The sequence below is a fragment of the Lycorma delicatula genome, chromosome 11, assembly GCF_047948215.1.
Source record: "Lycorma delicatula isolate Av1 chromosome 11, ASM4794821v1, whole genome shotgun sequence".
Classification (NCBI taxonomy): Eukaryota; Metazoa; Arthropoda; class Insecta; order Hemiptera; family Fulgoridae; genus Lycorma; species Lycorma delicatula.
The window spans coordinates 82,611,953-82,635,202 of record NC_134465.1 but is presented as its reverse complement, the minus strand read 5'-3'; the positions used below and the strand labels follow the sequence as shown (position 1 = coordinate 82,635,202).

The 23,250-nt window shown below is 31.2% G+C and overlaps 1 protein-coding gene across 2 annotated transcripts in view; it reads right to left on the bottom strand.

Annotated features, from left to right (window-relative positions):
* The window catches only part of LOC142331931 (ATP-dependent RNA helicase DDX54-like), a 33,112-nt gene extending 15,005 nt beyond the window's left edge, over nt 1-18,107 (bottom strand). The window contains exons 1-3 of one of the 2 annotated variants that reach the window (XM_075377985.1): nt 17,809-18,015; nt 16,649-16,831; nt 12,493-14,509 (exon numbers count right to left, since the gene is read on the bottom strand). In XM_075377985.1, the coding sequence (XP_075234100.1) occupies nt 14,501-14,509; nt 16,649-16,831 (192 nt within the window). In that variant the 5' untranslated portion in view covers nt 17,809-18,015 and the 3' untranslated portion in view covers nt 12,493-14,500. Of the gene's footprint in view, nt 1-12,492; nt 14,510-16,648; nt 16,832-17,808 lie in introns of those variants that run through there. The other variant, XM_075377984.1, reaches the window with a different exon arrangement.
* Nucleotides 18,108-23,250: the final 5,143 nt, after the last annotated feature.

The window sequence follows — 23,250 nt, the reverse complement described above, 5'->3', positions numbered from 1 at the left end:
GCTGTAATCAGTTTAAAACGATATGTGCTGAGTATATTCAGCTAATTGAGATATCTGTACATCTGTAAGCCATAACGGAGTTTGTTTGGACTTTTTATCATTCAGAAGGCACTTTTTTATTACAAAATACAATAATAAAAAGACAAATAGCTCAAACTACCTCTATTTACTTTTAATCTATTATAATTAATTTTCTTCTTTAACTTCTATATATTATAATAAATAAATACACTTAAGTGTGTTTTAGATAGTGGAAAAAAAATTGTAATATTTTATTAAAATAATACAACAATGAAAATTTTGAAGCAAAACTAGTAAATATTAAAGAAGTTGTAAACACATTAAAATTGTAAAATTATAACACATCATCATAACTTTTATTTGTTCCTTTTATTACATTCATTCCATATTTGCAGACACCGTTAACTCCTCCTTTTTTCTGCATTTTTTAATAAAATCTACAAGTAGGCCTTTCGTGTTTGCCAGAAGAGTTCCATAATAAAATGCTTTTTTTCCAATAATTCTTTAAGAATTGGTAAATTATTATAGAAATTCTCTCCATTCGGCAATCTTACTTCGTCCATTAAATTAATTATGATTTTGTATACATCTTTGCTTGAATATGCAAATTTATCATAATAAATAAGAAATACTGTGTATAACCTGATGTTAAACATAATTTATAGCATTTTAACCCGTATTTATGCAACCTGAGAGGAATATATTGAGAGAAAATAGGCCACCCCTCCAAGAGATCTTTTATCAACCTCTAGCTTCATACCAGGTTTTATTGCCTTTCCTGTCAACCAGTGCAGACCACTGATGAAACGCAGTACTAAGAGAACTATCATGGAGTGATACACTGGTGAGCTTGATGATAATATCAAATGGTGTGCTGCTACCTAGCAGCGGTACACACAGCAGCATTGTTAATATTGATCAGAGCAGTACAATCATGTCCTGAAAACTACTAGCCACTTTTTTTTTTGTTTTTAAAATTATATTCCATAAAATAATGTCAATAAGGTTATTTAAATTGTACTTGAATGTCATTTATAAAAAAAGCAAACCATCCGATGGAAGAATTTTCAAAGGGATAGATGGTTTTATAATCATTAGGCGATATATTGGCACACCAGCATACCGAATGGCAACAACATGTAAACCTTGGTTTGGTTTACAGAAATAAACAAATGAAATTTATTATCATTAATAGATGAAATTAAAATAATATATATAATTTTTTTTTTTTTTTTGTCTTCAGTCATTTGACTGGTTTGATGCAGCTCTCCAAGATTCCCTATCTAGTGCTAGTCGTTTCATTTCAGTATACCGTCTACATCCTACATCCCCAACAATTTGTTTTACATACTCCAAACGTGGACTGCCTACACAATTTTTCCCTTCTACCTGTCCTTCCAATATTAAAGCAATTATTCCAGGATGCCTTAGTATGTGGCCTATAAGTCTGTCTCTTCTTTTAACTATATTTTTCCAAATGCTACTTTCTTCATCTATTTGCCGCAATACCTCTTCATTTGTCACTTTATCCACCCGTCTGATTTTTAACATTCTCCTATAGCACCACATTTCAAAAGCTTCTAATCTTTTCTTCTCAGATACTCCGATCGTCCAAGTTTCACTTCCATATAAAGCTTTCAAAAACTTTCAAAAATCTTTTCCTGACATTTAAATTAATTTTTGATGTAAACAAATTATATTTCTTACTGAAGGCTCGTTTAGCTTGTGCTATTCGGCATTTTATATCGCTCCTGTTTCGTCCATCTTTAGCAATTTTACTTCCCAAATAACAAAATTCTTCTACCTCCATAATCTTTTCAACTCCTATTTTCACATTCAGTGGTCCATCTTTGTTATTTCTACTACATTTCATTACTTTTGTTTGTTCTTGTTTATTTTCATGCGATAGTTTTTGCGTAGGACTTCATCTAGCCGTTCATTGTTTCTTCTAAATCCTTTTTACTCTCGGCTAGAATTACTATATCATCAGCAAATCGTAGCATCTTTATCTTTTCACCTTGTACTGTTACTCCGAATCTAAATTGTTCTTTAACATCATTAACTGCTAATTCCATGTAAAGATTAAAAAGTAACGGCGATAGGGAACATCCTTGTCGGACTCCCTTTCTTATTAGGGCTTCTTTCTTATTTTCTTCAATTGTTATTGTTGCTGTTTGGTTCCTGTACATGTTAGCAATTGTTCTTCTATCTCTGTATTTGAACCCTAATTTTTTTAAAATGCTGAACATTTTATTCCATATATATAATATCATTCAATAATTAAAGAGACAAATAATTGCAGAAAAATTATCATTTATTCAAAGAGAATGAAGCTTATGCTACTTTGCAACATAATCTCCCAGCTACATTTCAGTACTTGTTCTTTCTTTCAGTGAGCTTTCTTATTCCAGTAGTACAGAATTGTTCATCTCTGTGTCTGAGCCATTCTTGTACTTCTCTTTTGACTTGCTCATTTTTGCCAAACTTTGTGCCCTGTAAAAACTCTTTGAGGACTAAACAAAAATAGCTGATGGTGCGAGATCAGGACTGAAAGGTAGGTGTAATAACAATAAATCTTTTACTGCGATGAAAGAGTTGTTTGTTTGCCTGATTTAAATTGCTCAATTCAGGTATTTCATAGCTTCAATGATAGGTAAGAAAAATTGAAATTAAAACTTCAATTTTGCTAATAATAGAAAATCCTATATAGAATTGAACTAAAGAACTTAAAACACTGAATTCCCTGCTAGATATCTGTGGACATTATGCAAGTATTCTACATACACACTTGCAGTGATATACAATATTTTGAATGTATTGTAAACACATGCCTAATATATGTTTATCTGGTTTTACTTTCAGATGTTGAAGTCTATAATCTTTTATTGTCAGATATTTATCCTGCAATAGACAAATCCGTCCATAGAAAAATTAGCTCCAAGTTTTGAAAAAAGCCCTGAAGATGTTAACCGCTGGGCATACCAAGCATTTGAGATGTATAATAAAATTGAACCTCATCCAGGTACTACTAGATCATACTACTCAGCATAAAAAGTGTATACAATCCAGTGACCAACTCCTGGAGGTTCAAACCATAGCTGTAATGAAATTTATGTGAAATAACCCTAAAAAAAAAAAATATAATACATACACCTTTTATGAACAGAGTACAATAAAGAATAGTTTTCATGTTATTATCAGTTTCAGAATTAAACAAAATTCTTTATTGTTAGTAAAAAAAACAACTTTGTTAATGATTTGAAACAAATTATGAATAAATTTTAAATGAGATTTTGCCATATAATCTAATACATACCTCCTCACCAAAAACTTTTATTATAAGTACAATACACAATAGTAATATACTCTGTTTGTTAATTAGAAATGAAGAGTTAGTAATATTTCTGTTATACTTTTTTATATTTCCAAAAAATTTGTTACTGTTGTACAGAATTTAAAACTGCAATAAATTAGTTAACTCTTTTTACAGATCTATTAATCTTACCTTAACTCTAAACGACTTAATTGGTTACAGCCAACTTTAAGTTATTTACATTCTCTATCTTAAATATGAATCATATGGATATTACAAATAAGGTGTTAGAGTAAATATTCTATGACGCGCTCTACACCCTGGTGAAATATATGTTACTTTTGATGTGTACAGTTAATGGCTGTGTCTCTCACAGTATTTGGCTTGCCACTGGAATAAAACAAATAAGGTTTATTTGTTCTTTTATTCAGTTGTAAACCACGTTAACAACCATAAGCCAACTTAACTTTCTAAAACATGGTAGCGTTGGCGTCACACAAACTTAAACTCAAGCAGTGCACTACTCAATTCTATTACGTTGTTTGGCCGACTTCCACGTACTTTCTATCGTTTGAGTGTGCGTTCCTGTTTGCGGGTCAACAAGAATTTCCAAGCGATTGACTGTTTGGTGTTTATAATTACACAGTAGGTTTTAAATACCATGCTACGCAACCCTAGTCTACATTATTTACCGAATATAATTCGTTTTGAGAAGCAGTGAGTTTCTGCACTTCTGTCTTGCACAGCAACCAGAAAAAACATTCTTTGGTTTGACGTCAGAAACTCCTGAAACCTCACTGCTGAGGTAGGACTCGGCCGACATTATGTTTCTGAAAAAACATTCTTTGGTTTGACGTCAGAAACTCCTGAAACCTCACTGCTGAGGTAGGACTCGGCCGACATTATGTTTCTGACGTGAGAGAAAGCTCTCATTTCAACAGTTAAGCCGGCCTTCCCCTCCCTAAGGGATTTTTTTTATAATATTGTACCTCACGTATACAGTTGCACCAATCAATTTTTGTGTTACGGTTAATCTCCAGATCTTTCTGTCAAAATTCACGGTCGTTAGCCTCTTCGCTCAGCAATAAACGAAAAAGAAAATTTTTCATAACGGTAATCTGGACATAGCAAGGAACATTTCCTAATGTAACTGTTAGCATTCCGTACAACCTATCAGCTGCAAAGAAGATGCGCATCCAAAATTACTTTGTGACCGTGTTGAATTGTGCGTGGATTTTGTACAATATTATGCTCCTAAAAGAACACAACAGCATCGTTTTCATTTGAAACTTTTTTCACAAGACGAATAAGATACATGGTGACTGAATGGAAATAAACAAGCGATTGACAATACGTATTTATAAAATTGTTAATTGCATGTTAGATGGGATTCAAACATGCGGCATCTTATAATACTGTGTTTTATAATTTTTTTAAATACTGAAATGATAACATTAATTAAAATAATGAATATTTAAAAGAAAAAGGAAAACAAGACATAAGAATATAAGAAAATTAAATAATTTTCGACACTTCTTAGAAGATTCCAAAATTGTACTGATAAAATTTCTCAGCTTTGAGGTGCCACCAACCTTATAAAATCAAATATTTTTCCTTATGTTTTCCTTTGTTACTGATATCCAAACTCCCAAAACAATAAAATTGTAAAGGTTTCGGCGAGAGCTTGGCGTCAATTGAAAACATCGAAAATCAAAATTCAACAATTTATTTGACAATTTTTATCATAAAAAATTTGTCAAATTTTCTCAAATATGTTGATTGAATATGGCCGGCCTGATTTCATACTTTAAAAAACTTCATAAATCATAACAATTCATTATTCATAAGCGAGTGTTCTACTTCTTTACTTGCTTTTGAAAGATGATAATACCCAATGCAAATCATATGAGTAGTCATTCTCTAGTTCTTAGTTCTAAATCCTAATTAGTCATTTATAAGAACTTCTATGGTATAAAATAATTTTATGCAATTCGGGAGTATCATGCAAAATAATGTGCATCTTAATTTATATAATTATTTTCAAATATTTCTTGAAAATATACTTAATTTTTTATCTTTGAATTTTTGACAATATTTAAAGTTATGTTATTTTTAATTGATAACAGTATCAAATGATTCAAAGATTAAAAATAATTAAATAATTAGCTGAAAAAATATTCGTAATTTTCTTTGTTTCAAAAATTAATTCTACTTTAGAAAAAAATCTTGTATAATTTCAAAATAGCAAAACAAAACGTAAATTTCATTTACAAAATTGAAATATGCTTTAATAATTTTTTTAAAGGTAAAATTACATTAACTGAAATTGGTAACTTGAACAACCAAAATTGGTAAAGATTCTAACTGACCTAATCAGAGACACTTACACATATACCAGAGACATTTAATTGTATTCGATTAAAATTTTACGTATATGACCAGGTAAATGTGGGTAAAAATTTTAATATACATTGTGTTTGAGGGGTAGATTTAATGTTCCTTATCGCACAAATAGTATACACCCATTAACAAAAACAATTCTGTTTCCTGTACTGCGGAGCTTCCTATTTTGTTTGAAGATGAATTCTAGTGTACCTATTTATTTTTTGCTACTATTTTTGCTTCAAAATGTCTCAATAAAATATTAAATTTTTATGATTGTAAAATATTTATTGTGACTACATATATTCCGGTTTTAAATATAATAATACCTATTAATGCTCCCTCATGGGTTTATAAATATGAATCACACAGACTGATAATCAGCAAATTATAACTTTTACTATTTTATTGATATACTGTTAGACTATAGTGATATAGTGATTATATAGTGTGTTATAGTTATAGTGTTAAATACAATCAGGATTTGTTTGAGGACTTAAACGGCATTCTGATATTATCCTTCAAACGAATTTCTAAATGGTTACAGTCAGGAAAACATTGAGAATCAGCCCTGTGAAACAACAGATGAACTCACAGCTAAGAAAGAATCACCTTCAAACATTTTACTTCCAGTAAGTCGATCAGTAAAATAAACAATAAATCAAACAGGAAAGTATTCCAAATTTATAGATGAGTCATTTAGCACTGATACAAAACAACATAAAAAAATTAATCAGATTTAATGTAAAGGCACGTAGTAAGTTCTGAAAAATTATGCTATTTAGTTACCTAATAAAGAAAATAATCACTTTTTTTCTAACTGGTATTTCTATTACTTTTTAAATGATTGTTTTATATTGGTTACTTTATATAATCTTTCTAAATATAAAGTAGTTTACAAAATATGTAGTTTGGAAATGTAATTATTGTATTTAAAAATGTGATACTGTGTTGTATTGTTAAGTCTTTATTTGTAAGAGACATCTAAAGGCAGCATAAACACCAGTTTATCAGAAACTCCAATACAACAATTTTACGGAGGATAAACAATACTAGTTACTGGGGGTACAGGATTTTTGGGCAAAGTTCTAATAGAAAAGCTTAAAGATCATGTCCAAATTTTTGTAAGATATACTTAACAGTGATACCAAAAAATGATAACGATCAAAGAGAATGACTTTGATCATTTTGTAAGTTATATAATTTACCTGAAAATTTACTAACTTATTTATTGCTAATTAAGTTCTGTGACGTGAATTTGAGTATATATGAATTATTATGTACAGGAATAATAATTTTGTGTGAAGATATGCTAATTGTTTACATGAAGAATAATAGTACATATTTACAATTAAGAATTATTAGATATGATAAAGAACTATTTTCAAATTGAGTGGAAGTTGTTATTCCATAGGACTCTGTAATATAGAACTTGATTCCAATACTGTAATATTTTATTGGTAATGTACAAGAGCTGGATCAAAAAATATGTTATACTCTTGCCATGTTGTTGGACTGAAAGGGATATATTAATATCTTGTGGTGGAGCACTGGTTGTGTTGTTGTCTTCACGGTCCCCCAGCAGTAATTATGTAGAACACTCAGTATGTGGGTAGTGTCGTTGTCAATATGGCATGTCCTCTAGAGGTTTTATCCAGCATAGAAGTGTGTTCATTAGTTTGATTTTTGTGGGCAAAAAATTACAACTGTTGTGAAATTCATTACTAAACTGTTGAGATATACGGTGAGAATGCAATGTCATGTCCCATGGTCACAAAATGTTGCCAAAGTTCAGAAACTGAAAAACAAATGCGAGTGACGAACTGCATGCTGGGTGTCCTTCAACTGCAAACACGTCAGGAAACATGGAATGTGTGAATGAAATGATCTTGAGTAACTGGAACATTAAAATTAAAGAGATTGTAGGTGAACTTAACATCAGTTATGGTAGTGTGTTTGTGATTATTCACAATCAGCTAGGTTACCATAAGATGTGTGCACGATGTTGCCACATCTGTTGACCGGTAACCACAAATATCAATGTTTTGAATCTGCTCTTTCTCTTCTTCAACATTATTCCAGGACTGGTACACAATTTTTGAAACAAATTATCACAGGGGATGAGAGCTGGATGCTTCATTACACTCCTGAGCATCACATGAATGGAGACACAAAAATTCACCCCAGCCAAAAAAGTGAACACATCCCCACGTGTTCGAAAGTTTATGCTGGTAGTCTTTTTCGATTTTGAAGGAGTTATTTAAAGTAAATTTATGCCCCAAGGAACAACAATCAATGCCGAATCTTACTGTGAGTCTTTAAAAAGATTGCGTAAAGCTATTAAAGACACAGAAAATTGAGTGATGGAGTTGGTTTTCCTCACGACAACGTTACTCCTCATTCAGCACATGTGACACAAGACTTACTGCAAAAATTCAAGTGGGAAGTGCGGCCTCATCTGCCTTACAGCCCTGACCTAGTAACCTGCAACTACCACCTGTTTGGTTCTCTCTAGTGAGATTGGGGAGGGAAGCAATTCCCTAATGATAATGAACTGAAAGAAGTCCTTCAACGGTTGAAGGAAATTGGATGAAATTTTTATGAGTAGAATTGAAAAACTTGTCACAAAGTATGAAATGTGTTTAGAAAAAGCTTGGTGATTATATCGAAAAATATAGAAATATGTAGGTTTTTTATTCAATAAAAAAAAAAATTGTCTAATAAATGTGTTTGTTTTATAGAGGGGTGTAACTTACTTCCTTATCATCCCTTGTAATTTTTTTTTGTCTTCAGTCATTTGACTGGTTTGATGCAGTTCTCCAAGGTTCCCTATCTAGTGCTAGTCGTTTCATTTCAGTATACCACCTACATCCTACATCCCTAACAATTTGTTTTACATATTCCAAACGTGGCCTGCCTACACAATTTTGTCCTTCTACCTGTCCTTCCAATATTAAAGCGACTATTCCAGGATGCCTGAGTATGTGGCCTATAAGTCTGTCTCTTCTTTTAACTATATTTTTCCAAATGCTTCTTTCTTCATCTATTTGCCGCAATACCTCTTCATTTGTCACTTTATCCACCCATCTGATTTTTAAAATTCTCCTAAAGCACCGCATTTCAAAGCTTCTAATCTTTTCTTCTCAGATACTCCGATCGTCCAAGTTTCACTTGCATATAAAGCGACACTCCAAACATATACTTCCAAAAATCTTTTCCTGACATTTAAATTAATTTTTGATGTTAACAAATTATATTTCTTACTGAAGGCTCGTTTCGCTTGTGCTATTCGGCATTTTATATCGCTCCTGCTTCGTCCATCTTTAGTAATTCTACTTCCCAAATAACAAAATCCTTCTACCTAGACTACACAACCTAGACCACAACTAGACTCTTGCTGGTCTCTTTTATGTCCCTAATTTTAAGGCCCTTTCGGCTGTCACGAAGGGCAGCCTGTAAGTACTTCTTGATGTTGACATTTGTCTTGTCTTGGTGGAACCGTGTAGCTTGTTGACAAACAACACCTCGGGTTTCTTGGTCTGGCTGGCCTCCCTTTTACCACAGACGACCTCAACATAGCCCCGGGCTGTTCTGGAGCAGAAACTGGCTTCTGAAGCACTTTGACCTCCTTGGGTTTGGAGGCCAAGGTCTCGTACCCCTCTAGCACAACAGAGAGGGCCTCTTAATTTTCACTAATTGAGGAAGAATATTCTTCCTCGCACCTGAGCCCACGCTACTGGGGAGCTCCAGAAACTCAATGAGGTAGTCTAGGTCACCCTGGGGTGCCTTGATCAACAGGACAGAACTGCCGGGTCTGTCCTTCGCTTTCTTAAAAGCTCAACTACAGGATTGGGTTTAACCTGGGTGGGTGTCCCTGTATCAATGTCAGAAACCTTATCCTCCAACAAAGTCGAAGGAACAGGCTCCGGCTTCCTCTTCCACCCAGACTTCTTTACTACAACTTGGAATACTGCTTCTTGCATGGCCGAACATTCCCTGACCTGACTAGCCATAACTAACGCTATTCTCGCTGTCTTCCTCCTAGGTAAACTTTGGGCAAGCCCACAGTTGTGACGACTGCCCACAGCAAAGTACGGGCAGCTGGGGACCTAAGATATTCCCCTGTCTCTCTTTGTACCTCTTAGCCGCTTCTGGATCAGTTATAAAATAACCACGGATTATGTCCCTCGTTCTGAAAAGAACGCAAGTAGGACTAGCAGGGAGTATTCCCTTACTCGTTACAGGGGCATTGCCACCTCTTCGCTGCGGTGAGGTGGTACACATGTTTGCAGAAACCTGTACCATATACACTGCAAATGAAAACCAAATAACGAGTCTGTATATGATGCTAAACTACAGCCACAGATTGCAATCAGCTTGCCCTGACACTATCGGTAGGTACACATGTTACTAACAACCAAAAACACTAATAGCAAACCATGATTATTATGATTTTCAACCCTAAAGAGTTTAAAAAAGGAAAAAAAGAACTAAAAAGGAATCCTGAGGCTGAGATGAGCTTGAAACCAGACATATTTATTTTTTAAGAAGTTATCTACATTATGAAGAGATTTTTTCCATTCGTAAGTTGCTGAGATCTTTATGGAAGTATGATAACATCTCTTCCTTTCATCCAAGTTTCTGGGTTTGAGTCCCAGTCAGCCGTAGCATTTATTCAAATGCTACAAAAAATATATTTCATTATAATTCATCAGCAGCTCTTACAAAACTGTCAGCCAGAATAAAATGGAATGAATTAAGTTGAAGAATTAATTGTTATTGGTATGCTTCAGCATTTTGCTGGATCGATCAAGGGAAATCATGATAAAGCCATGTATTAATCAGCAGAGCAGCTGATCAAAATATTAAATATTAAATATAGAAATAAAATATAAATATCAAATATAAACAATTAATTATAAAATGAGTAATAATGTGATTAATGCTCATATTAATTAATTGAAACATAAATACTAAGGATAATAAACATTAAAAATAACTATAAATCACAATTGAGAAAATGTTAATAAAAATTATTTCAGTTCATATTTATGTGCATGTTAACTGGAGACGCAGAAAATCAGATTAAAAAAAAATCTCTTAGTATTATTTAAAAACTCTTTGACAGAGTGATGTTATTTCTAAAAAATTATTATTTATTTTTTTTATAAATTGTTGGAAGATATTTTAAAAGGCTTTTTCCTGTTTTAAAAATGGCAGTGGAATTATATTAAGATCCTTTCTTGTAAGCCAAACTATTGTGTTGAGTTACACTATTTTTGTTGCCTAGTACGATAGAAGTGGATACTATTATTTTATAAGAATAAGTGATTATTTTTTTTAGTAAAGATTGTACAATGGTGTATACACAAACAGGCATCCAACTATCTGATGCAGCATTTTTACATTTTGAATTTTACTAAAATTTTATGTTTTAATCAGACTTTATCCTGAATTTTTGAGGGAGCTACAAGAGATTGATTATATACTTCAAATGTGGAAAGATATGGAAATATACATAAAGCATAATAAATATTTAAAAGGCAAGCTTAGTTTTGTAAAAGTGATTCAAAAACAAACAGCACGATCTGACTTAGCTGCAAACAAAATCTATTTAATCCTAAGAGAATTTGTCATCTAATAAAACACTTAGAAATTTTGCACAATGGACAACAAAAATTCTATTTTTATTAATAATGGGAATTATATCCTCATGATATATAATGAAAAGTATAACGGAAAAGTATGGTCTTAATGAAAAGTATAACGGAACGGTTTTATCCATACTTAAAGTGAGTACAGTCCATCCAGTAAATGTTTTTTATAATAGCTAAGGGAGAATTTTCATGCCCTTTTCAATAATTATCTTCAGATATAGATGTAGTGTATCATCAGCGAAGAGAGCAAAAATGAATGAGTCAGGATTTTGAGATGTATTAAAAACAAAAAAAAAAACAAGAGACCAAGCACTCTTCCTTGTGGTATTGCAGTTCAGTTAGGTTTTAGAAGTTTTTGGCAAAACTTCTGACAAATAAGCAGAAGGGGAATAAAAAAATATAGAGTCACTGATTTGCTAGAATCTGCTGAGATCAACAACTACTTATAATGAAATATGATTCTGCAGATATTAACTAGCGACAAAGATGCAGTCCTCACAGTGTAAGTTAGTTGATGATGTCCCACTGCCACATAATTTTCACTGCCAGGTGAAGATAATACTAACGTTTTTTTACCGATAGTATAATTCTTCACGAGTTCAAACCAAGGAGACGAATTCCAACCTAGGATATTATATCGGAGAATAATACTGTTTGTGAGATGCTGCATGCAAAAAGACTCCTGTACGGTGAAAATCGGTCTTGATATTTAGGATGAGATGTAAGACCAGATATGTGATATGAGATTTAGGAAATAGCTGACAACACAATTGTAGGACTTTCCCATCATGCGGCTTTTTTCTGATGCACGGCTTAAACACTCATACACATACAATTTAATTTAAAATATTTATCATTTTATTTAAATACAATATTTTTCGTTTATTTAATTCAATGATTCTAACTAAAGCGTGCACACATACCGTATTTCATTTGCACGGGTGTGATGGTACTAGCGGTCACTTTAAATAAATTTTTGCACTTTAAATATCGATTTATTTAATTCTACTGCTCACCTATGATGTGACAATGTAGCAGACGACTGCAACAGTAATCCGGCTGCTAAGTGGGATGTTGGGACGTATAAGGGGAGTGGGGGTTAAATTTAGCAAAAAAACGTTTTTTACATAAGTTGTTTATTAATATTTTACAAAATTATCAAAAAAAGATATAACCTTAATTACGCAAAATCTGGAGATGATGTGGTTTCTCCCCCTGTACCACCACCCCATCACCTTTTGAACTGAAAATTTAATATCAATGCCCCGCTTGTAGAAATAACATAGCTGTACTATTATTGAATAACCTATAGAAAAGACCATGCGATGGAAAGAACGTTTGAACATAAGAGATGCAAATACTTTATATATTTATTAAAAACATATTATTTCAAATATAATTTCTATATTTCTCATCTTTTTCAATCTAATATAACAATTTCTTTTATAATAATTTATTTCGTAATAGTTATTATCATTATTTAATAAAACTAAATTTGATAATATTGCAGAAAATATATAATAATTATTTTTTATTATTCATCTACATTTACCATTTATGATGTAAATATGATTTTTTAAATTATTTACTTCAATATACAATATAATAAGAATTTAATAAATTGAAATTACATAAAGTATTAATGTATATATCATGCATAAACATCTTAATTTAAAAATTTTATATTCTGTTTGCAAATTACAATAATAATAATAATAACACAACTAAATAAATCAATTGGTTTTTTAAATTTATTTTACGGTTAATTCATACAACACTCAACTGTAGTTGAGTATTTTTAGAGTATCGTGTTGTAAAATTTATAAATTTTAAAAAGATCTTGCAACATTTCAATATATTTTAATTTATTAATTTTATTATTTTTAATAAATTACTTTTTTATGCTTACAGTAATTATTTAAAATGAAGAAGACAATTGTTAATAAAAATAATTAAATATACTAAAATCTCTGTATAATAAACATTATATATACAACAAATTTTATATACAAAATTATATACAAAATCATAATTTTTATATTATAAAATAAAATTTAATTTGTCTTCTCTCTGCATATGACATAATTATGTATATACACATACACATATAATGTGAATATACGAGTATATTAACATTATTTATCTATTTATTTTTTATTTTATTTACAACTTAAAACATACATTATCATCTGTCAGAACTAAGTCTGTCGACATTATTAGTTTTTTTTTCTAATACTTATAATAGTAGTACAATTATAAAAATTAATTTAACAAAATTAAACTATATATTTAAAAACTAATGAACAAATTATTTCTTAAATATTTGTTATGTATTAGGTTTAGTATACTAAAACTATATTTAAGAAACAAAACTATACTTAATTACAACAACTAATAACACAATTAATATCTTGTTGCAACAATTACATAAAGAAAATAAATAACTAAGCTTTATTTTAAGATTTTAAAAAAGGCAGTTTTCGCAATGCTAAACTTCAACGTGAAAAAGCTTCTGCAGATTTCAAAGCTGCTGCTCAGTACCCAGCATAATTATTAAGCATCATAAAGGAGAAAGGTTACGTACCAGAATAGATTTTCAATGCAGATGAAACAGGCGTATATTGGAAAAGAATGCCAAAGCGTACATTCCTTTTTAAAGAACGTAAAACTGCACTGAATTATAAAGCAACAAAGGATTGTCTTTCGTTGTTGCTGTGGTTAATGCGTCTGGAGACTGATTGATTAAACCGTTGTTAGTTTATAAATTTTTGAATCCTTGCGCATTAAATAAAAATAACCTTCCAGTTTTCTGGCGAGCTAATAAACGTGCTTGGGTAACTACCGATATCTATATGGATTGATTTAATAACGTTTTACGCCAGAGGTTAAAAACTACTTAGCATCCAAAAATCTAGCATACAAAGTTTTGCTTGTTTTAGACAACTGTATGGCTCACTCAGAGGTGCTGATGATGAAAGAAGCTGATGAAAATATCCAAGTTGAGTTTCTCTTACCCAACACTACACCACTTTTGCAACTCCTTGACAAGTTTGTAAATGAAACTTTTGATGTGTACTACATTCATTGAACATTTAAAAACTTTTTGATGACATGGAAGAGGGCAAATTTAGATTTGCTGAAAAAAAATACACAATTGCTGATTACATTGGAAACATAAAAGAATCTTTAGATGAGTTACAACAGAAAACATTAAACACCTGCTGGAAGAAGCTTTGGGCCAAAGTGGTAAAGGCCTAGTCAAAGAGAGGAAGTAATGAAGCCATACATAACAGAGACGAAATAAAGATGTAGAGAGTACTTGCAACGAAATAATCAGTGTTGCCAGACAGTTAACAGGCACAGGATGTAAATGAACTTATACAGAATGTAAATGCAGAATTAAGTGACTTGGAACTTACGGAGATGATTGAAAATGAAATTGTACAGGACAGTGTTGAAAATGAACAGAAAATTTTGATAAAAAATAAACAAAAAATTTAGACAAATTTGTAAAAATGACAGAGGAATTGAAATAATTTATAAATGCTAAAGATCCAGTGATGGAGCGTAGTTTGCAGTTTCAACGGGAACTAGAAAATATAGTTTCACTATACTAGGAAGAACAAAGACTTTTACTGAACAAATTCAACAATCCACTATTACCAATTTTTTAAGTAATAGAAGAAAAAAAACACGATAAATGTTAAATGATGTTAGTGGAAATGATTTATGTATAGTACATACAGTATACATTTTTTCTTTTTATATACATACATTGTACTTTATTATCATTAAAATAATACAATGATAATATAATTAATAATAAAATAGTAAATAAAGTACAGTAATTTACGTATATCATTTACTGTCTTAACTTAACAAGAACCTAACCTGTATTTCTGCATTACATGCCGAGTCTTAATTTAGGCGATTCCATTATACGTGGAAATTTCCCAGAATGTAAGATTGGCATAAAGTGAAGTTACACTGTACTTTACTTTTATTCATTTTTATACTCTTTATGAAGAAATGTATTAGAAATTAATGTTAAAATATTTTTAGATTAGACACTAATGAATCACCTAAATAAAATTTTTACTAAAAGTAGCCTAACAGTAATGCCACAGTAAAGAAAATAAATATCTGAGAACATGTTTTTTTCCTAAACTGTAATAAATAAAATAACTGTAAATTTTCCAGAAGTAGCAATTTTTTCTGGATGAATTAAATCATTAATCCACCACATTAGCTTTGAAGCTTGTATATGGGAATATGGAACTGGAATTTTGAAGCGTATAAAAATGCCATGCCTGATTGGGGTTTGAACCTGTGATCCCCAGATGAAAGGCTGAGATACTACCACTCAAGCAATGGAGATCAGCATTATTATTATTATAATTATTACAATAACATTTCAGTTTTACTGTCTTTCCCTATCCACAGTGAATGGACAAGGATATTATCAAAATCATCAACACACTCAACCAGGCATACAGGACTTGTTGCCTTGCCCAGCATTTTGCTAATGATGAGGAACTGAAGGAAGCAGACCTTAAATGGTTGAAGGAAATTGGACATAATTTTTATGAGAGTGGAATTGAAAAAATTGTCACAAGGTATGAAAAGTGTTTAGAAAAACTTGGTGATTATGTCGAAAAATAGATAAAAATACATACTTTATAATTCAATAAAAAAAAAATTGTCTTACAAATATGTGTTTGTTTCATAGAGGGGGTGAACTTACTTTCTGATCGTTCCTCAAATATAATTATAATGTAATATTAAATACTGATCAAAATAAAAAGATTATTCATAAAATTATAAATAGTCAGAGTTGTGAATTATTTAAGTGATTTTGATAGGAATAGTCAAATAAGTATCATCTCTGTCAAACCAGACATCAAAACTACTTTCATGTTAATTCAACACAAAATTTTTACTTGTAAGAAAAAGCCTTATAATCATTGCTATTTTCGATAAATTTCCAAACCATTTTGCACATCATCCCACCAACTTATTTAAAAACAATTAAAAAATTTTCTTTTACAGAAAATGATTTTGTTCAAATTTTTAATGAAATTTTCAACATGGAAAATATTGTACACATCTCAACCAAATTCACTTTACATAATAACAATCATCTGGCCTGAGAATATGAACTCACATCCTCAAGGAGTAAAGTGGTACCCGTTGTAATGTTATAAATAATGATGTGGACACAGAATAGAAAAACACATACAAAATCAGATTCACCATTCAACATTTAAATATATACCTTTCTTTGAATAGGTGTAGGAGTTTTGTAGCCTTTCTTTTCAATACCTTTAATTAGAGGTAAACTAATACCAAATGTATGAAATCCTCCTAACTTTTTTAGATTTTTTGCGTTTGGAAACTGGTCGTTCTCAGATTCCTCATCACCAAAACTATTGTCACTGCTACCAATAATCTGTGCCATCTGCAAGTTATTAAAAATAAATATGACACACAAGAATTGATTGAGTCAGTTTTAAAAAAACACACGGGCACACACATACATATATATATATATAATGCATCACAAACTGAAAAACAAAGTGTAATTTTTTTTAAAACAATTTTTGGTGGGATTTCATTTATATAATTTAACCATTCTACAAATTAAAAATGCACATTAAATTTCAATATAAAATAGCAACTATATGTTTTGTATTATGTAAATTAAATACCATAACCATAATTGTTGTAAGTGACATGGCAAGTTCCTACCAAAAATAACATGGTCATGATTATAAATAAAAAGCATCCTATACAATGGTTATTAAGAAAAGTGTCAAGTAAGGTGCCTTTTCTACTGAAATGAAGATACTGCTACACACCGGTATGTAAATCCATTAAAATGAAGTTGGTATTTAACCTTAAAGATAATTGTTTGCAATTAGGGACACACTTTCAATTTTGATGAAATTTGGACTACACCTTATTTAGGATGTAGGTAATTCGTTACAATTGAAATTTTTCGGTCGGAAATTGCTTTTCACGAGTTACGTCCCTCGTTTGTTACACAGTACCCTCACCAAAAATTTCATAACTTTTGTTAGGTTAAACTTAACATAACTAAATTTTCAACTGCCTTAATGATGAAATTAGGACAATTATGTCATTAAGAGAGTTAAAAATATATGTAACTAATATGTGGCAGACAACATGAAACTTCACTCGTGAATTCAAGATAGATAAGTTTAAGATATAACATCATAAGAGATGATGACACTGAGTAGGGTAATGTAAACTACGTACTTGTGAATCAACATCAGTAATCACACAATCAAACAATTGTTTAACTTTAAAAAAGAGTAATCTACACTTCCAAACACCAAAAATCTGTAAGGGCCGTTTTAAAATTGTAAGGAATAACGGCTAGGATCTGCATTTGTTAATAAATAGAATACTCACATTGTAACCTTAATAAAACCGGTCGATTCAAAGTTCAAGAAAATTTAAATAACTTCAGAAAATATGTACTATTTCATCAAAAACTTCAATTATCTAATCTGAATAAAATTTAAAAAATATTAACCTCACTCAAACAACTCAAACATGTGTTTGAGTGAGGTCAACATTCCTCAAAGATAAAGTTTTATAATGAACGGTTCGATTTGAACCGATACTTTGTAGAACATATGTGATCTATACTATTAAAAAAATTAAATTTTTATATGTATAATGCAAATACGAAATCAAGAAAAAATAAATGTTATACTCTCATAAAGGTCTAAAAATGACCTGATGACACGAACCGGCACTTGGCACAAAAGTTGATAGTTTTCGAAACAATCGTGGGGTTAAGAGGGAGGTATCAGAGTAAAATGCGAGAACCAACCTACCGGATTGCTTCAAACTTCAGGATACATTTGTGTTATCTCAGGTAAGGTTTTAAGCCATCCTAGCCTTCTTGGGGTGAATGAGGGGGTAAGTGCTTCTATGTTAAGAACGAGGAAATCGTTGGAGAAAGACCGCTTTCAGGCTTTAATTTTTATTCTCAGAGGCAAGATCCCCCTGTTTAGGTAAAAGAAAATAAAACAAAACTATATATACAAATAATAAATAAAAATTAATATATAAATAAAAAAGAAAATAAACAAAATATGTTGTTTGATTTTTATACTGTTGTGATTTTTTTTTTTTTTTTTGTCTTCAGTCATTTGACTGGTTTGATGCAGCTCTCCAAGATTCCCTATCTAGTGCTAGTCGTTTTATTTCAGTATACCCTCTACATCCTACATCCCCAACAATTTGTTTTACATACTCCAAACGTGGCCTGCCTACACAATTTTTCCCTTCTACCTGTCCTTCCAATATTAAAGCGACTATTCCAGGATGCCTTAGTATGTGGCCTATAAGTCTGTCTCTTCTTTTAACTATATTTTTCCAAATGCTTCTTTCTTCATCTATTTGCCGCAATACCTCTTCATCTGTCACTTTATCCACCCATCTGATTTTTAACATTCTCCTATAGCACCACATTTCAAAAGCTTCTAATCTTTTCTTCTCAGATACTCCGATCGTCCAAGTTTCACTTCCATATAAAGCGACACTCCAAACATACACTTTCAAAAATCTTTTCCTGACATTTAAATTCATTTTTGATGTAAACAAATTATATTTCTTACTGAAGGCTCGTTTAGCTTGTGCTATTCGGCGTTTTATATCGCTCCTGCTTCGTCCATCTTTAGTAATTCTACTTCCCAAATAACAAAATTCTTCTACCTCCATAATCTTTTCTCCTCCTATTTTCACATTCAGCGGTCCATCTTTGTTATTTCTACTATTTCATTACTTTTGTTTTGTTTATTTTCACGCGATAGTTCTTGCGTAGGACTTCATCTATGCCGTTCATTGTTTCTTCTAAATCCTTTTTACTCTCGGCTAGAATTACTATATCATCAGCAAATCGTAGCATCTTTATCTTTTCACCTTGTACTGTTACTACGAATCTAAATTGTTCTTTAACATCATTAACTGCTAGTTCCATGTAAAGATTAAAAAGTAACGGAGATAGGGAACATCCTTGTCGGACTCCCTTTCTTATTAGGGCTTCTTTCTTATGTTCTTCAATTGTTATTGTTGCTGTTTGGTTCCTGTACATGTTAGCAATTGTTCTTCTATCTCTGTATTTGAACCCTAATTTTTTTAAAATGCTGAACATTTTATTCCATTCTATGTTATCGAAAGCCTTTTCTAGGTCTATAAACGCCAAGTATGTTGGTTTGGTTTTCTTTAATCTTCCTTCTACTATTAATCTGAGGCCTAAAATTGCTTCCCTTGTTCCTATATTTTTCCTGAAACCAAATTGGTCTTCTCCTAACACTTCTTCCACTCTCCTCTCAATTCTTCTGTATAAAATTCTAGTTAAGATTTTTGATGCATGACTAGTTAAACTAATTGTTCTGTATTCTTCACATTTATCTGCCCCTGCTTTCTTTGGTATCATAACTATAACACTTTTTTTGAAGTCTGATGGAAATTCCCCATTTTCATAAATATTACATACCAGTTTGTATAATCTATCAATCGCTTCCTCACCTGCACTGCGCAGTAATTCTACAGGTATTCCGTCTATTCCAGGAGCCTTTCTGCCATTTAAATCTTTTAATGCTCTCTTAAATTCAGATCTCAGTATTGTTTCTCCCATTTCATCCTCCTCAACTTCCTCTTCTTCCTCTATAACACCATTTTCTAATTCATTTCCTCCGTATAACTCTTCAATATATTCCACCCATCTATCGACTTTACCTTTCGTATTATATATCGGTGTACCATCTTTGTTTAACACATTATTAGATTTTAATTTATGTACCCCAAAATTTTCCTTAACTTTCCTGTATGCTCCGTTGTGATTTTATAAATAAATTTTGTGAAAATCTAATAACACATTTTGTTTATTCTCTTTTGTTATGATCAATTTTAATCGATCAAGATTATGATGTATGATGGTTTCATCCATTGATTATTTACATGTAATCATTTTTTTTTAAAAATGGTTTATCAAACAACTTCACAAAAGCATTCACCATAACACTATTTATATAAAATTGCTGTTATTACATAAGTCTTGCCTGATGTAGGACCAAAAACTTCTGAGACATAATCATAATTTAAACTTAACATCAGTGTTTTTAAAAGTACTGATATATTTACTGTATTGAGTCCTGAAAATTGATATGTTATTTAGTCATTAAGACCTAGTATCCTTTTAAAAGAAATATTTAAAAATTCCTTCCTTTTGAAGTAGTACATACTTTGATGTGTAGATGGCAGCACTGTTCTTCACAATGCTTTTGATGAGTGGAGTAACCACTTTTATGCAATCACAGTGTTGCTAATAATAAACAATTAAGATGGCGTCCCACTACTTAGAAACACTGTTCTTCAAGGACAGTTAAATTATTCTATTTTCATACGTAACATTTTCATTAATATGTGAATGTATCCAACTAATCATGTTCTTTTAAAAGTCCAATAGGTTCCAGTTATATAAATGCTTATAAAATCATATCCTTTTAAAAGAACATTGGGCCTCAGTTAGGTTAATACATTCAGGTAACAAATAAGAAAATTAGTAATGTTCCAGATAAACCTAATCCTGTTGGGCTAAAAGTTTTTGTTCAAGCAAACCCAAATAGAATCATTTATAATTTTAGTATATATCAAGGTACACTTATCTTTCCTGAAGAAGTCAAACAGGGATTTGGTCTTGGGACAGCTGCAGTTTTACATCTGTCTCGCTGATTAGTGCCTTTCTTTTTCCTGTTTAGCCTCCGGTAACTACCGTTTAGATAATACTTAAGAGGATGAATGAGGATGATATGTATGGGTGTGAATAAAGTGTAGTCTTGTACATTCTCAGTTCGACCATACCTGAGATGTGTGGTTAATTGAAACCCAACCGCCAAAGAACACCGGTATCCACGATCTAGTATTCATGTCCGTGTAAAAATAGCTGGCTTTACTAGGACTTGAACGCTGCAACTCTGGACTTCCAAATCAGCTGATTTTGGAAGACGCATTCACCACTAGACCAACCCGGTTGGTTCGCTGATTAGTGCCTGGCCTTATATTACATTTCGATCGGTACTTTTCAAGTGTTAAATTGGCTGAACAATTACTACTTTGTGGCATTAGGTCCACTGGTACATAACAATCATCTTTCAAAACAGATATCACTTGAATCTGACAGTAATTTAAAGTATAAGGGAAGAGGAAGCTATGATATCAAAGTAAGTAATGATGGAATATTAGCGGTAACAAAATGATTCAATAATAAACTAGTTACAATACTCTTCACTCACAGATCTTACTCTCGATTATGTAAAGTTAAAAGATGGTCAAAAAATGACAATAAATTTATATTCATTAAACAGTCTAGAGTCTTACAATAAAAATGTTTATGGAGTTGATTTAGCTAAACGCATGCTATCTTCCTGTCCTCGCAATCAGACCAAAAAATGGACCATCAAAGTGATACTCCACATGTTAGACTTGGCAATATCTAATTCATGTCTTCAGTACCCCAAATAAGATGAATAAGAAACACATTCCACAAAAAAAAAAATATTGTACAACTGTGCTCATGTAAAATGGAATATGGGAAAACTTATCAAAGAGAATGATATAGAAGAAACTATGCAGGAACAAAGGAAGAAGATGCAAATTCTACAGAAAGTCAGAGAAAAAATGGCTTGCCCTTATCTTCAATTATTAGAAGAATGCAGGTCCTATTGTAACAGGAGGTATACAGGAAATTGTTCAACGAAAACATCTGTTAAATGCCTCAAGTGCAATGCGTATTTATATTTAACAGCTGAACATAATTGCTATTTAAAATTCCATGAACAACCTAATTAATATTTAATTATTGTATTTTTACTTGCTTTATATTAACTCAAAATGTTTTTTTCAATTTTTTTTCATGTTTGTCCTCAAATCTTGCATCCTTAATTTAACATACTTTCTGATATTGCCTATTGATGAAATTTTACACAGTTACTAAGATCGGGTGACAGTACAATATTCCACTATTACTTTTGCAAACATCCCCCTGTACAGGGGTAAATTAAGGGTGCAGCTGTAAAAAATTGCATTACTAGGATTTTTGAACATTGGAACTCTCGACTTTGAAATCAGCTGATTTGGAAAGATGTGTTCACCACTAGACCGACCCGATGGCTTGCAAACCCATATTTAACTGCTTCCATCATAATTAATTTAATTCAATTTGTTAAGCGGGTGATTAAAACTATTTATTTCTATATAATAAATACCTTTTCATTAACATTACATTTTTTATAACTGTCTTTTTTGATCATTTAACCCACTTTATGATTTTTTTTAAAGATTATTCTAGACAATTTTCTTTACCCAGTGTGCTTGACTATATTAATAATACAGTATTTGTTTTTATGTAAATAATGATCAAAATTATAATTAACTTTAATTAACTACTGCTACCACGCCTTAGTGTTATTAATATCACAATTAATTAGATTGCTTCTATTTCCTCAAAATTTAAGTTAAATGTTATCACGATAAGTTTCTGAAACGAGGAGTTATGTTTTAGTGCTAGTAAAAAACTGAAAATTCTATAAATATAAACATCTAGAAATTAATTATGAAATCAGATGCATATAAGTTTTATTAAAAAAGATTCACCTGTTTTGATTAATAAATTACAACAGAGGTTAACTGTTATCATCATAAGGACATAGTGAATACAAACATACTTATATATTACCAATTACTGCATTACTTGGCTAAATATTCACGGTTAATAATTGTGCGATTTTAAATAAGAAGCTGCATCTCAAGTGTATAGGAAAAATGTAGGTTTTTTTATAG